The sequence below is a fragment of the Salvia miltiorrhiza genome, chromosome 1, assembly GCF_028751815.1.
Source record: "Salvia miltiorrhiza cultivar Shanhuang (shh) chromosome 1, IMPLAD_Smil_shh, whole genome shotgun sequence".
In the NCBI taxonomy this organism is placed as follows: domain Eukaryota; kingdom Viridiplantae; phylum Streptophyta; class Magnoliopsida; order Lamiales; family Lamiaceae; genus Salvia; species Salvia miltiorrhiza.
This window is the reverse complement of record NC_080387.1, coordinates 61,138,214-61,153,531: the sequence shown is the minus strand read 5'-3', so window position 1 is coordinate 61,153,531 and position 15,318 is coordinate 61,138,214. Positions and strand designations below refer to the sequence as shown.

The 15,318-nt window shown below is 36.6% G+C and overlaps 3 protein-coding genes across 4 annotated transcripts in view; 1 reads left to right on the top strand and 2 right to left on the bottom strand.

Moving 5' to 3' along the window:
* Positions 1-15,318, bottom strand: part of LOC131001121 (outer envelope pore protein 16-3, chloroplastic/mitochondrial) — an 89,531-nt gene that overhangs the window by 13,362 nt on the left and 60,851 nt on the right. The gene's annotated exons all lie outside the window — the stretch shown is intronic.
* Positions 6,943-10,617, top strand: LOC131001072 (CDK5RAP3-like protein). The gene is made up of 10 exons (XM_057927263.1): positions 6,943-7,225; positions 7,345-7,479; positions 7,968-8,062; positions 8,154-8,248; positions 8,357-8,492; positions 8,588-8,740; positions 8,836-9,399; positions 9,561-9,769; positions 10,044-10,176; positions 10,351-10,617. Exons 1-10 carry the CDS (start codon positions 7,165-7,167, stop codon positions 10,480-10,482), a joined length of 1,713 nt encoding a protein of 570 aa, XP_057783246.1. The 5' UTR covers positions 6,943-7,164; the 3' UTR covers positions 10,483-10,617.
* Positions 10,484-15,117, bottom strand: LOC131001031 (protein STRUBBELIG-RECEPTOR FAMILY 2). Of its 2 annotated transcripts, none has more exons than XM_057927204.1 (17): positions 15,040-15,117; positions 14,433-14,549; positions 13,805-13,937; positions 13,637-13,708; positions 13,482-13,547; positions 13,310-13,381; positions 13,152-13,223; positions 13,002-13,073; positions 12,874-12,939; positions 12,728-12,793; positions 12,299-12,618; positions 11,938-12,206; positions 11,582-11,847; positions 11,342-11,489; positions 11,116-11,255; positions 10,886-11,042; positions 10,484-10,800 (listed from the first exon to the last, which is right to left on the bottom strand). In XM_057927204.1, the coding sequence occupies exons 2-17, from the start codon at positions 14,518-14,520 to the stop codon at positions 10,633-10,635; spliced, it is 2,175 nt and encodes a 724-aa protein (XP_057783187.1). In that variant the 5' UTR covers positions 14,521-14,549; positions 15,040-15,117; the 3' UTR covers positions 10,484-10,632. The 2 variants fall into 2 exon arrangements, with proteins under 2 accessions (XP_057783187.1, XP_057783194.1); XM_057927211.1 differs by having other exon boundaries at positions 10,484-10,791.

Below are 15,318 nucleotides of genomic sequence, written 5' to 3'. Positions count from 1 at the left end.
GTATTTTATTGTAATTATCAATAATTTGGATATTTTATTAATTCCCAAATAGTTTATGTACTTTCTCCGTCCCACGAATTTTGACACGTTTGGTTTTGACACGAAAATTAAGGAGTTTTAGATTAGTGTTTTAAGTGTGTAGTTAATCTATCAATTCTATAAACCAATACATATTCCAGCCCCCATATTATTTCTCTCTCCTACATGGCACACTCACAATGCTTTATTTTACATTCTCTTAAAAGGCTTTTTACTCACAATTTGAGAGATGTAACGGCTGAAAGCCTAAAACCTAAAACCAATTCCCTAAACCTAAAATCAATTCCTCTTCCCCATTCTCTCACAACACAGTCCGCCGCCTTCCTTGGGGACGGCGAAATCGCCGCTCCTCCCTCTCTTTCACGCAATCCGCCCTCTCCTCCCTTCCTGCAGTTCCCGGCGAGCAACGTCTAAGACCGCCACCGCCGTCTCAACCCCCGATTCTCCCTCGCCCTTCCCCTTATCTACTGAACCCTACGGCCGCAGTGGCTCAAGACCACGGCCATGTCGTCCGCCACCGCGCCGCGCCGGCACCCTCCGCATCTCCCCCCTCCCGTCTCCACACAAGCTCTCCTTTCCCCCGACCATAGCCATGGCACAGCCGCTGCCAATGGCTGCCCGAGCCTGTCACCACCGCCGTCAATGGGTGTCTCGCACATTTGGACTAAAGGTTTTTCGTTGGTCCTCCCGTCTTGACCCGCAACATATATTTGTCAATCTCCGTTTCATATTTTTTTGCTCATTGCAGGCGCAAATTTCTCAGTTTCCTCGAATTTCTCAAGGTGATCTCCCTCCCCCTCTCCTCTTGTGGCATAATGAATCTCAACGATACATTTACAATTCATTCATTCTCAGAATCGTATTATGTTGAATTCCTCCTTTTCTTTTTCCGTTTTCTCAATTTTCTGTTGTGTTGTAGATAGGGGATTCAATGATTGCTTGATTCTGGAGGGAAATTAGGGTTGATAAGATAGTGAGGAAAGGGAAAAAAAAGATGGGTTATTTCAAGCAGGCGCTAAGAAGCATCGATGCGTCGCACTCCAGCCCTCACTGCCTCGCCCCGACCTGTCCCCTTCAATAAGTCGGCGCCGCCGCCCCTCAGTCCGCCGCTATCCCCAGCAGATACGTCAGCCACGGTAAGTATTCTATTAGGAAAGATTGTGTTTTTGTAAATATAGAATGATTAGTGGTCGATTTTAGAAGACATAAATTTTGGAAAGAATGAAAATATATACAATCGTATAATTTATTTACATATAATCAACCATTTTTTAGGTAATAATTTAATAGTAATAGAAACTTTATAACCTAGACTTTCAGCTATAAATTAATTAGTTCAAATGCTAAATATTGTGTTTCTTCTTCTTCTTACTATTGAAGATTTTTTGTACTATGTTAATATTTACTTTAATTCTTTTTCTTTTTTTTTTGCAGGAAATCATTTCCAGTTTTCAGTGAATCCATCTGCCCTGGCTTGCAATGGTAATCTCTCTCCCTCTCTAAGTTGCCATAATTTTCCATCCTTAATGTTAAAATTGGTCAAATGTGAAAAGTTTCCAGCTTTATTGAGCATGTTTATTGTGTGGATTTTGGCAATTGATGTATGCTATTGGAATGAATCATGTATAAATCTGCCATTAAAATATGCTCTGATTTCTGATTTTGGCGATTGATGTATGCTATTTGAATGAATCATGTTTAAATCTGCTATTAAAACATGTTATGAGTTATGATTTTGGCGATTGATGTATGCTATTGGTATGGATCATGTTTAAATCTGCCATTAAAATATGTTCTGAGATCTGATATTGCTTGAATCCAATTCTAAGATTTATTGATTGCTCAGGAAAATATAGTGATGATGAGTGAAGAAAATTACTGAAAAGTTGTCTTTAATAGAAATAACATTGGATTTTGATATGTTTGCAAATGACAGGTGAAATTTATTGGGTAGTAGATTTGATGTCCTAACTTTTGAAAAGTATCTTAATGTAATTATATCTTTGAAAAACGGTGGCGTATGAGATTAAGTTATTAGGGTTAAACTTACTTTAATTTCACATTCATGTGGTTGTTTATGTAGACTCTGAGCGACGTGGTACGGTATTTTGAAAATAGTTGTTACTCGCTGCTTATGGCTCATGACCAACTATTGTTGAGGTGAGCTTGCATTAGCTTTGGAGTTATTCGTTTTTCTGCAGTGTCGATGGGTTGTGCTTAATTTTCTTATTCCAAAACATACTGTCGTTTTACAGAAAAATAAATTGATAACTCAGCTGGGTTGGTTCTTTGGAGTTCGTATATGATTTCAGTTCTTGGTGAAATGAAGTATGGGATGAAAATGCAAGTCTCTCATTCTGTACAAACTTTTTCCATATTCTTATTAATTTATTATGGGTGCATGCCCTATTAAATTGGATTTCAATATTTTCTTCATGTATAATTCTGTTGCCTGTATTTCAGTTTAGAGTTTCCATCGCATAAGCTGTTATAAGACGTGTTTTTCCTTAAACAGCTATGAGTTACAGGAAGATCATTCCTTATTAGGGGAAGATGAATTCGAGTATGACCCTGATCTGGTCAAGGTTCAAATTAAGTCATGTCTCGAGTTTTGGCTGGGCAATAGAGAAGCCAGTTACCCTCCTATGGAGGAGCTCTGGAAATGCAAGTTCTGCAAGTTTGCCTCTGTATGTCCAATTAACTTAGACCCAGATGATTCTCCAAGCAAAACGAAAAGTGAAGACATTCCTTCGCCTGATCTGACTCCTAAGTAAGCCATTCTTCATACTCGGCTTCTCCTCAAAGAAAAGGAGCATTTGGATTTATTGAATCTACTTGATTCTTGCTGGGGTTGTTGCTGTTAATCTCTCCCATTTGGAGGATTTACTACGTGGTTTAATTTGTTGATCAGTTTAATATTGTTGTATAGTTCATTATTGTTGTTGATTGTTATAACATTAGGATTAAATGTCAAATAGGAAATTGCGAAATTGTATTGCATTTACTGCTGCATCGTAAAGTTCAGCCCATAACTTATTTATGTATTATTTGAATTTTGAAGTGTCCGATAATTGAAATTCGACGATGATTCTCGATCCTACATATTGGAGAGCCCCCAATGATTCTCTATCCTACATGGCGCTCTAAAAAATCTCCATTTCGTGCTCTTTGAAAATCTCCATTTCGTGCTCTTTGAAATCTTCTGCTTCACGCCTATTATCTCCTAATCTCTTAGTAATCTACCGTTTAGTTATCTATTTAATTATTTAAGGCAATCTTAATCATTAATTAAGATTTTCATATCAGCGTTAATCACTCAAACGTTGGAGTATATTTTCTGTGATTTTCTGTTTTTTATCTACGAGGGGAAGGTTTTCAGTCTTTTGTTTTAACTTGGAGTATATTTTTATGGCTATTTTTACATTTCACTCATATTATATCTTCTTTTTCGTTAATTATAAAGCTGTATAGTCTTAGAGCTTTCGATTAAAAATACATCATCTGTGGGTGATTGGTTGATTATAAGGAAAATAGATTATTGTAGTGCAATTAATTAAAGGAATGTGACTAAATGCTATTTTTTTTTGATCGGACAAAGTCAAGTTAGATGTTAGTAATAGAAATATATGGATGGAAATTACATTGAAACGTAAGTATTCATATTTATTGGAAAATACTATCCATGATTCATGAATATGCTTCTTTTAAACTGGTCGAATTTAACTAAATGCTAAATAAGTTTTGTAATTTAAAAATTGCCGTTCAAATTCAAATAGAAATATATGAATGGAAATTACATTGAAACGTAATTAATCATCATGGTTAATTTCTCAGTATTCATATTTATTGGAAAGTACTATCCATGATTCATGATTATGCTTTTTTTAAACTGGTCGAATTTAAATTTTAACTTATAGAGTACCACTATAATTTAAAATCTGGGATCATAACATACACATAGAAAAAAATCCTAACGGACTCTTTTTTTTTAAGCCGAAATAAATTTAGTATTTTGCACATATGAAAATGACGTTACTGCTAAAATAACATAAATACAATAAATTCCTATTCAGTAATTAAGAAATAACACTGCTGATCTTTACAAAATCAAATAACACTGCTGATAAATAAAAATACTCATATATATTTCAAGACTTCCTGTTTCTTAAATTTTAACTGCATTTTTTTAAATAACAAATTCCTATTCAGTAATTAAGAAATAACACGTCTGATAAATAAATAAAAATTGCAAGACTGTTATCTATTAGACGAGATGGTTCTCAGAACTTAGTTAACTCCAAACGAGATGATTTTAATATGGTCTTTCAAATTTCAAACAAGATGATGCTCATTAGCCAGTTTTATTTTTTCAAACTCCAAACGAAATGATGCTTGAAACTCAGTTATGGTATTTTAAGCTTAATATGAGATGATGCACAAAAGTATGTTATAGTTTTTCAAGCTCCATACAAAATGATGATTAGAAGTTAGTTATAATCGCACAATCTTCAGATCGTGTAATCTCACAAGTCAGCCTTGGTCTTTCAAGCTCCTAATGAAAATACTATTTAAAGCATTAGATAGTGACATTCAAACGATTGACGCATTAAATCATGTATAATATTTTAGGGTCCAGACGAGATAATGCTAAAAAGTTTCGCGTTCAAAAGTCAAATATTGTTTTTTAAGTTCTTGATGATCATATGTTCTTACAAACTTGAGATGAGATGATGCTTAGATTACAAATGAGATCTTATATTAATTCTTATCCGTCAATACAGAAAAATTGTACTCCCTCTGTCCCAACCCAATAGGCTCAGTTGCTTTAGGCACGGAGATTGAGAAACTTGCTTTTTGATAGATAAGTAGTGTGGTCCATTAAAGATTAAGCTTTTAAGTATTCCCTTATTTTTCCTTAATCATTTTTTCTTCCTTATCTCATTTATACCTTATTCATTAAATTTAAGTGAATTAAAATAAAATGTGAATTGAAATATCCGGCTGAATCAAACACTTCAATCTGAATTCAATCTGAAAATTTTAAAAAGACGGCTAATTCATTAAATTTTCACCCAAAATTGGCGACTGTTTACACAAAAAAAGGCGCCATATTTTTAGTGAACCGATCTACAATCCTCTGGAATCGGTAGGGCGGAGGCTCCGCCTTTTCCTCCAACTCAGGCGCCACCACTTCATCTTCTACAACCACCACCGCATCAGGTGGCTCGGACTCCGGGACGAAGGTCTCCGATAGATCCACAGGAACCGCCTTCCTCTTAGCCTGTCGAACCGCGCGCCTTCCTCCTAGCCTGTCGATCCGCCTTCCTTCTACCCTCTCGAGGAAGACATGGGAAGTAGCCACCAAGATTTATACGAGAGTCACAACCATCAAAAAATTGCGAGTCGGAGACGTGACCACCGCTCAGAGACTCGAAATCGACGAATTCAACCAAGGATTGGTTGAATTCTGGACAAATCGAAGGGGGTTTTGGAGTACACATCACGACGGGAGATCGAAGAGGTGGGTTGCGGTTGATCGGTGGAGGAGCAGCGGCGGAGGTTGAAGAAGGGGCGGCGCCTTTTCGATTCTAGGGTTTGAGTAGAAAGAGAAATGATAGAAAGAGCTTGTGAATAAGTTCGGTGAATGGGCTGAGTGTGTAATGAGCATTTTTAATTAGGAGTATATCTCCCTTAATTAATCCTCATACTTACACTCCCTAATCATTTCTATAATAAGATTGGGCCTATTGGATTGGGACGTCCCAGAAAGGAAACTGAGTCTATTGGACTGGGACAGAGGGAGTACAAAATTTATATAAAAAGTATTTTTATTATTCTAGCAAAAAGTTATCATTTAATTGATGAATATAGTTGAGATTAGTGCAATGTAAATTCTATTACGTCAATTTAAATTAATTATATTATACAAAAATAATATAAATACTACTATAAATAATTTAAAGTCCCGTCGAATTTCGACGGGTTATACACTAGTAAAGTATAAAAGTGATAAAGTAGTAGAGAGAAGGTAATAAAAGTGAGAAAATAGTAGAGAGAATGTAATAAAAGTGATAAAATAGTAGAGAGAATGTAATAAAAATGATAAAATAGGAGAAAGAAAATAATAAAAATGATAAAGTAAGAGAGAGAAAGTAATAATTATTACCTTATTTGGAAATGCGTCAAGATTCGTGGGACGATCCAAAAAGAAAAATGTGTCAAAATTCATGGGACATAGAAAATATTTTATTGTAGTTATCAATAATTCATGTGCTTTTTGTTAAATAATTACTCCCTCTGTCTTTAAAACATTTTACCAAGAGTAGGGGTCACTAATTTTAATAAAAATTAATTGTGTATTTAATGATTGAGGAAGAGATTTCACAAATTCAAAAAAATGTTGATAGTGACTAATGAATCAATTAAAATGAAAAGTGGTGGGTAAGTTATATACAATGTGTGTAAATATATGAGAATTGTATAGATAATACTTAGTTAAATTATTTCTAAAAAGATATTTTTGGGATAGATGATTCTTTTTTTTTTTTTTTATAATAGATAATAGAATATTTTGGGGACGGACGAAAATTGAAATAAAAGAAGGTATTTTAGGCACCGAGGAAGTAATATTTTAAAATATAAACTATAATTCTCTACTCCCTTCGCCCCATATATCTTGACACGTATTTCTTTTTGGATCGTCCCACGAATCTTGACACATTTTCAAATAAAATAATAATTATTACTTTCTCTTTCCTATTTTATTATTTTTATATTTTACTATCTACACACTTAAAAAATTAATCTACAATTTTTAAATTTTCGTATCGAAATCAAACGTGTTAAGATTCGTGGGACGGATTGGGAGTATTTCAGTAAATGCAGAGCTATAGTGGGAGAAATAGAACGATGAATGAAAGTACCCAAGTTTGATTGATTTTGGGCTTTGAGCCCAATTTGAACCGAGTACAAGCCCCACGTATTACGCCTTTGCTACATACAGACGAAGGAAATGACAGCCTGAAACGCAACTGTGAAACTTCAGAGCTGAATAAATTCCAAAATCACGAACGATTTGTAGCAGATTTATGCTTCGCCTAAATCCAAAATCATCAGCTCGACGAAATGCAGAATGAAGAGGAAATTCGGAAACTCCCGATCGACATCGCGTTTGCTCGTCTCGGAGGTAAAATCATCAGTTACATTCAACTGTTTGACTGAACTTTTTTTTTCACTATCATTTCTAGTTTAATTTCGCTGTATTTTTTTGAAAAATTTTGAGTTGATGTATTGGTTGAATTGAAGAATGGCTGGTGGATCGGAAGAGGATTCCGGCGGATTGGAGGAAGCGAATGACGGCTGTGAGGGCGAAGATTACGACGTCGTTTGCTGCACTTCCCAAAGACATTGATCTTTTTTTCCAAACCCTCGACCTCGAAGGTTTTGGATCGCTTCTTATTTATTTAGTTGCTTTTCATTTTTGTTTCGTCTAAGTCATCGCTACTTTATTAGTCAATTCATTTTTATTTTATCAAAACTGTGATGATTAGTAATTGTTGAACTCCAATTTGAGCATTTGTACTTGAGAGAGAGAGAGAGAGAGAGAGAGAGAGAGAGAGAGAGAGAGAGAGAGAGAGAGAGAGAGAGAGATGTGATGCTTGGGAAATGCTAATCGGCTTAGTTTTTTCCGAAATTTATCGGAAAAGATACCGAGCTAAAAAATTGATCAACCCTATGAATAAATATGTACCACAGTTTTTATGTGAGATTAGCTTGTATAGGATTAAAGTATGTTTGTTTAAGGTAGGACAGTTCTATGGAGGTTAGTGCTTGTAGGAATTTTGGTATTGATGCTAATTGTTATATTATGTGTAATCACATCGGTGACTTTCTATCTTGTTGAATGTGATATTATAATTATTTTTCAGGAATTGGCTACTTGGAAGCAAAGAAAATATATGAAATCCTTTTAAAGTCAACTCCAGAAAGCCGTAATATATTTGGTCGGCGTTCAGGTGCTGCTGTAAGATATCTAGAAACGTCCTCTTTGATTATCTGTCTCCATTGGAGCGCATCTTTTTTGACAGTTGGTCACAAATCCCTCAATTTGACAGGGTGATTGGGAGACTATAGTGCTTGCATATGAGAAAGATCATATTTTTCTTGGTGAGGCTGCTCAGATAATGGTTCAAAATGTGAATTATGAAATGTGAGAGAAGTTTGTGTTTTTCTTACTAAATATAGCAATAATATGCAGCATACATTATGATGTTTTTTCTTCTTAGTTCTTACTGATCGGTTCTATTTCATTTTAAAGCCCATATCAGAAGAAGCAAGTCCAAAAGAGTCAACAACAGCTTGTGGAATTAGAGCGAAAAGAAGCTGATATAAAGAGAAATGCAGCTCTTTCAGCCGCAAAATATTCAGAGGCTTGTCAGGAGCTAGGATTGCAGGTTTGCTTTTGGTTCACACTCTCTATATTTGTTCTTTTTCATTCCAAGGTACTTAGTCTACAATTCCTATATGAATGATGAGTCTGGCTCTGCAGGGTGTAAATGTCAGGTCAGAGTTGTTCGAAACAGCTGTGACATCTCTTCCAAGCACTTTTAGTCAGATGTTAGAAGTATTGAACAGTGATTCTGTAACAACGGCCATTGAGTTCTACTCAACATTTGTTAAAGATGCTCATACAGAGAAGGATGTAAGAGTTTTGCTCGAATTGAATTACTACTGATGATATTTCAAAGCTTATAATTCATTTAATGTCCTGTTTTAAAAATATATCCGTTCTTGCAGAAAACTCCTAGCCCTGTGTTACCAAACTTGATTGACATTCGCCTAAATCCCCCTTCTCTTAATGTTTTCGTGAGTCCTGAAGTTTTTGGTGTTGTTACTACTGAAGTAAGGCATGATGAATCTGCACTCATGGCTGGTGGAGAAGCAGATATTGCAGCTGACAGCATTGACTGGGATATTGCTTTGGGGAGCTCTGACATTGATTGGGATATTGGTGCTGTAGAATCAGAAGATAATGGAAATGGATTGGGTCCATATGAAATTGTTAGTGCTATTGATGCTATGCCAAATTCTCCTCATAAAGATGGTGCCGAAACTCATCAGGTTGTGGAAAACATGGAAGGCACCACAGCTCAAGATGTCTCTCTGTCGGGTATTGATTGGGATATAAGTGTTGAGAATCCACTGGTTGGTGGGGCTGAGGGCAGTGTTGTAACAAGCACTCCTGCTGAATCTGGTTCAAGCAATCATTATTCTAATGCTGAAGCAACTGGAAGTAGCCAAGAAAAGTGTCAGCTTTTGGAGACAGAATACCGGAACAAGATCCTTGATGACTTATTTGAGGTTTATACTGACTTAATGTTACACGTTCCTATCCTATGCACCATATCTCTTACTATTTTGCTAAGGAAAAACCCTTCAACCTAGCAATTAATTTTCTTTTTTGATATATTTGGCTAGTTCTTTTCTGCTCACTTATTTTTCATCTTCTACTTTGATATCAGGTTAAAGCATTTCTGAACCAACGGTTGCTTGAATTAACAAATGAAGAAACCTTATCTTTACAACATCAAGTCCAATCAGTAGCTCCGTTTGTGCTCCAGCAGTACACTTCTGACTCTATCCGAGAGATGCTATCAAATGTATCTTTAGCCATCTCAAAGTTAACTAATAGGAAGACTCGGGACATGATTATGATACTCAACTCTAAAAGGTATCAACAGTCTTATTCCAAACTATTTTTGCGTTCTCTCTCTCTCTCTCTCTCACACACACACACACACACATGCTGACCCACACAAGTTTTAGACTACATGGTTTCACCCTGTTCTCATGAAGCTCTAAAGATTGTGCTTTAATGCCATAGATTCAAAACTTTCATTTGATTCTTTGTAGATTCATTATTATTGGCCTACTTTTCTTGTCCTAGAAACTAGAAAGCTTTCCTCACTTCCATAAATAGTACTCATGGTTTTCTTAAACATCAGATTTTTGGATCGTTTGGTAACTACACTGGATGAAAAGAAGCACCACGAGTCTAAATTAAAAGAAGGACTGAAAGACCTTTATGCTAAACGCCTGGAGCTGCAAAATTCATTGTCATCCTCATGGCCCAAACAAGTAAGTTTACTTGTTACGTGCAACTTTTTATTTACAAATTACAAAAGCGGATTGCACCAGTTTAATTGCTATCAAAGTTAATTAGCTCAATCAATTGATTAGTAGTTGAAGCCATTCTTTTCATCTCCACCAGCATTGTCGCTTGCTAATAATTTTTACTATTGTATTTTGCAGGAAGCAGCTCTTGTGAAAACCAGAGAGTTAAAGCAACTTTGTGAGACTACGCTTTCAAAACTTTTCGACGGAAGACCTGTCAATATCATTGGAGAGATTAACACACTGTTGAACAGTGGCTTAAATGTATAAATTCCGTAAACTAGTTGTCTGTAGACTTGTAACGATAGTTGCTAACAACAGTTTTATGTTCATGATATCAGAGTGACCGCCAAAACCAAAAATGATGTTATAAATTGTTTCAGAACAAATCATTGCTCTCAAAAAGCCTTGAAAGCAACATTACACAGAGTAGTAGCTTTGTGTGGGTGATGAGCCAAAAAATTTAGAGCTGGTTGATCTGAAAGATCGTTCGAAGTCTGCCTCTGCAACATCTGCTGCTGTTGGATTCAGTAGACGGCTTAGTGAATCCACAATTTCACCTATTTGGGGCCTGAATTCCTGCTCAGGCTGTTCGTGGCATGAGAGGGAGAGCGAGAGAAAATCATAATAACGTAACACAACTAAATTATATATTGATGTTCTTTTGCAATACCTGAATACACATAGATACTACATCAGCAAAACGAGAGAGAGACTTGGAGGGAATTGTATTCTTAACGGCTGGATCGACCATCTGTGCTAACGACGCGCCATCGTGAAGCCTCGATGCAGCCCATGTTGCCAGAGACTGCTCTCCCGGTGCTCGTGTACTGCACACACACATACTGTATCAGAAATGGGGAAGTTGAAGTGAAACCGAGGCTGTATAGAAGAAGACTGTACTTGTCAAAGGGCTTTCTTCCTGTCAAAATTTCTAACAGCAGCACCCCAAAGGCATAAACATCAGCCTTTGAGTTACCAGAGCTAGGTTGTAGATTATCTGGTGCAATGTAGCCACTATCAGCTATTGCCATTTCAGAAGCCTGTCCATGCGCACACATCCAAATTTCAGAGAGAGAGAGAGCGAAGACGAAGAGAAGTAGTCATAGTAGTAGAAGTTGACGCGTACCTTGAGCTTAACCGTGTTCCTAGAGAGGGGCCTCAGTATAGCCAGGCTACAATCACAGACATGAGGCTTAAACTCTTCATCAAGCAAGATATTAGCAGCCTTCAAGTTGCTATGGGGAATAGGCGGCACGAATGATGAATGCATGTAACTGAGAAGCAAAAAGAAAGCACATTTTTCTTGATATGAAGTACATTAAAATGAAAAAATTATATAAAGTGAGAGAACTATTTCGTAACTTACTCCAGTGCTCGTGCAACGCCAAGAGCAATCTGAAGGCGAGCGCCCCAGTTCAGCGGCTTGTACGCGACGCAATGCAGAGCATCATCAAGAGTCAAGTTCCTGATAAACTCATACACAAGGAGATGCTGGCCATGCTCCATGGAATAACCAAGAAGAGGCACTATGTTCGGGTGCTTCAAACGCGATATGTTCTTGATCACATCGAAGAACTGTTGTTCTTCGATGATGGATAGAGGTACTGTCTTAATGTTCTTCACAGCCACAACCTACCAACAGAGGATTGCACATTATTACTTGGGATTTTCAAAACTTGTGGAACTTCAATAGCTAGTAAGTGTGTTATCTCATGATTGTACCGTGCCATCTGGAAAATGTGCTTTATAAACGGAACCAAGGGATCCTTCACCAATAAAGTGTTCTTCACCAAAGCTGTTTGTTGCTATTTGAAGCTCTGCAATGGTGTATACTCTTGGAACAGCTGCCATTTTGCTCTTGGTGAAACTTTTTCTCCTAGGCAGTTTCAGTGTTCTAGTCCGAACAGCAGGCAAACGAGAAGGGGTAATCATCGGTGAAGAGCTGAACCCTGATGTATGGGGGCTGCCTGTTCCACTCACCGATGTATAATCTGTGCCACACGAAGCAAATATAAACCATAAACTTATACAAAAACAATATGAAAATTACAAGCAAGTATGAGTTTACATGACATCTTCTTACCTTGGAGTGTATTAGTAGGAAGAGATTTCATTGAGTCTTCACGGCCTACCGTGCTTCTACATTTTCTAACAAAGGACCGTTGCCTGTGAACAATCGTAAGAGCTGCACTTCCTCCTACCAGAATGATCCCACCAATTATTAGAACTATCACACCCGCGCCTAGTTTCTTGCTTTTGTGACCTCCTTCCATTTGAGGAGTATTGTTCTCAAAGGCACTAAAATTTACTGCTGCTGAACTGTTCTGCTCTTTCGGCATTGACTCTGTAGGAAAGTTCCAAGGAGGATAGTTTGCTTCTCTTACAAACTCATTGCCCCCAAACCTGAATAAAGACGAAAGGCGAGTCAAAGAATTACAGAAACAAAATGTGAGTATGTAAAGATTGATTAATGTAATGCAGAAGATAAATTGAAGACAGCATTACACCATACCACAAGTTGGTTATATTTTGGAAGTGTTCTGGAATAACACCACTGAAATGGTTATCTTCAATATTCCTGAAAATTGGGACTAGTTAGTGCATAATCACCTAAATACAGTGGAAAATAATTTCCAACATATTATTAGATTTACATACAGATCAATGAGAGTGAGACTAGCCAAGAAAATTACTGATCCAGTAAATTGATTGCTCTGCAAAAACCTGAAATAGTTCATGTCAGTTTCATGTAATTTTCACAGTCAATAACAGAGAAACAAACTCACAAGCTTTTAAGATTTGACATAGATTTGACCGAGATAGGTAGATCTCCAGTGAAGCTATTGAACGACAAATCCCTGGTGAAAGAAGAATGCATTTTCTCAGAACTGAGAAATGATAAAAGAAATTTCAGCGAATGTAGCAATGTAACATACATTTGTTCAAGACTCTCAAGGCCAGCAAACACGTTTCCCAAAGATCCAGATAATGAATTGTGGCTCAGATTCCTACACGGAGTAAAACACGAGTCAGTAATCATACAGAAGACTTGGAATTCTCAGTACCACATCCTATTAAACATAGAGCTACTTACAGATGTTGGAGGTGTTTCATCTTCTCTATCGAGTATGGAAAGCTCTGACTAAATTTGTTCTCAGCGAAGTTTCTGATATGCATTGAAGAGAACCAAAACAGTTATTATTGTAAAACTTTTGAAGCAAATGGTCTTAGTTCTTACACGAACAAGCCTATGTCGAGTATCTTACAGGTGCGTGAGGTTGGGAGGTAAACTGTAGGGGATTGATCCCTCAATGTCATTTGAACTAAGGTCCCTAAAAAATGATTTTCACACAGTTGAAAAGAGGTCACAACAATGCACGATGATGAATGAAGAACACAGAAATTGACAGAATTTTCTTACAATTTCTTCAGACTCTTGAGATTTGAGAGCTCAAATCCAATGCTTCCTGTCAGCCCCAGCCCATGAAGTTTACTGAAAAAAAAAAGAACACAAATAAGAAGTCAGAGTCACTATAATAGTCAATCTGTAAGAAGAATCTATATCATCATATCGATAATGAAGAACTACAGGTCGATAATTGATGATCCGATGCATTGAACTCCAGTCCAGGGTTCTGCACAAGGGTCTCCACTCTCTTCTTTCCAATGCTCCAGCTGCATCGGCTTGTTAAGTGACCTGTACAAATTTTGAAGAGCTTGAACTGCATAACACGAGCTCGTTTATCAGTTTCCTTTTCTTTCTTTTTCAAAAGCAAAACAAGCTAGAATATAGCTGTGAACCAGTGCTGCTCCTATTCTAAACCATCACAAAAATTTGAATTTCTGATCAGTGTCTCATTAGTTCAGCTAAATTTAAAAAGTGTAATGTTTTTTCATATTATTTTTTATATGGGCTTTAACTTTACCAAAAAAAATAAAACCATGAACTATACCAACACAAAAAAACAGAGTATCAAGAAACTAACATAAAACCATACAATAATGCAACCATCAATAACTTGCAGGAAATTCAAGAATGGCTCAAATTTATGAAAATTCTTCTCGAATGACTTTTCATCAATTTTTCCTACATTAAAACTATAACCACAGTCTTCTTCCATTTTTCAGCAGCAAAAGTTGAAGAGATTGGTAAAATTAATCGGTCAATTAACAGTCAACAGTAATTCAAGATTGAAGTTCAAAAAAAGACTAGTTACCCTCTGATACATCAGTGGTTGCCCAAGACTGAAGTCCCATGATCGCCCAATAGAAACCCAGAATCAGCAAGAACATATTCTTGGCCATATTTGCTTATTTCCCTTCAAAAAGATATTCTGTAAAAATATCGAAAACAAGATATGATTAGTACCATAATTAAGGAAAAGCAAAACGTTGATTTTACAGCATTAAACTCGAAACACTCGTTGAAGCTTCGCATAATCGCAGATGTGAAAATCAAGAAAAGTATTTCGAACAATATTCTGCGCTCCAAACTTCAACCACAAGTAAAAATTTAAAGTTTTTAAGAGCATGAAATCCAAAGCAGAACTACCAATTCTTGCGCAAAAGAAACGCACATAATCATGAATTTTCATACACAAACAGACTCGCAACTATTCACGTCGCTAATAATACGAATTTGGAGTAGTATACGAAAATGGGTTACAGCAAAACCGTAAAGAAAACTCTTTCGAGAATCTAAATAATTCATCGCAAACACACGCACACACACTCACTCAATCTGTATCCATATATGCAATGCATGCGCGCATGCAAATGTGTACACTATCTCGGTTAACTACAGAGAATCATGGCTTGGGTTACCTCTAGAGAGAGAGAGAGAGGGTTGATGGTGATTGAATACAACAAGAAGCTGAAATGTGAAATTGAGACGACTCGATTCAGCTGGAAGACGGTTATGTAGTTAGAAGCGCGTGCGTTCCAAGTGCTCGGGGCCTAGTAAGAGCATATTAGATTAATTATTTAATTAAATGCTAAAAATTGGGGTTATGATTTAAATTCAATTTGAAATGACGGAACTAGCCCCGTAAAATTATAGCTATATGATAGAGCTCCATACTGTTACTGTATTTTCATGGATTA

Coding starts and splice junctions, on each gene's coding strand:
- LOC131001072 (XM_057927263.1), top strand. CDS start 7,165: ATGCAGAATGAAGAGGAAATTCGGAAACTCCCGATCGACATCGCGTTT. Junction 7,226..7,344: donor CGCGTTTGCTCGTCTCGGAG/GTAAAATCATCA, acceptor GTTGAATTGAAG/AATGGCTGGTGGATCGGAAG. Junction 8,063..8,153: donor GTCGGCGTTCAGGTGCTGCT/GTAAGATATCTA, acceptor TCAATTTGACAG/GGTGATTGGGAGACTATAGT.
- LOC131001031 (XM_057927204.1), bottom strand. CDS start 14,520: ATGGCCAAGAATATGTTCTTGCTGATTCTGGGTTTCTATTGGGCGATC. Junction 13,548..13,636: donor CTCAAGAGTCTGAAGAAATT/GTAAGAAAATTC, acceptor ATCATTTTTTAG/GGACCTTAGTTCAAATGACA. Junction 10,801..10,885: donor TAGTATCTATGTGTATTCAG/GTATTGCAAAAG, acceptor TGCCACGAACAG/CCTGAGCAGGAATTCAGGCC.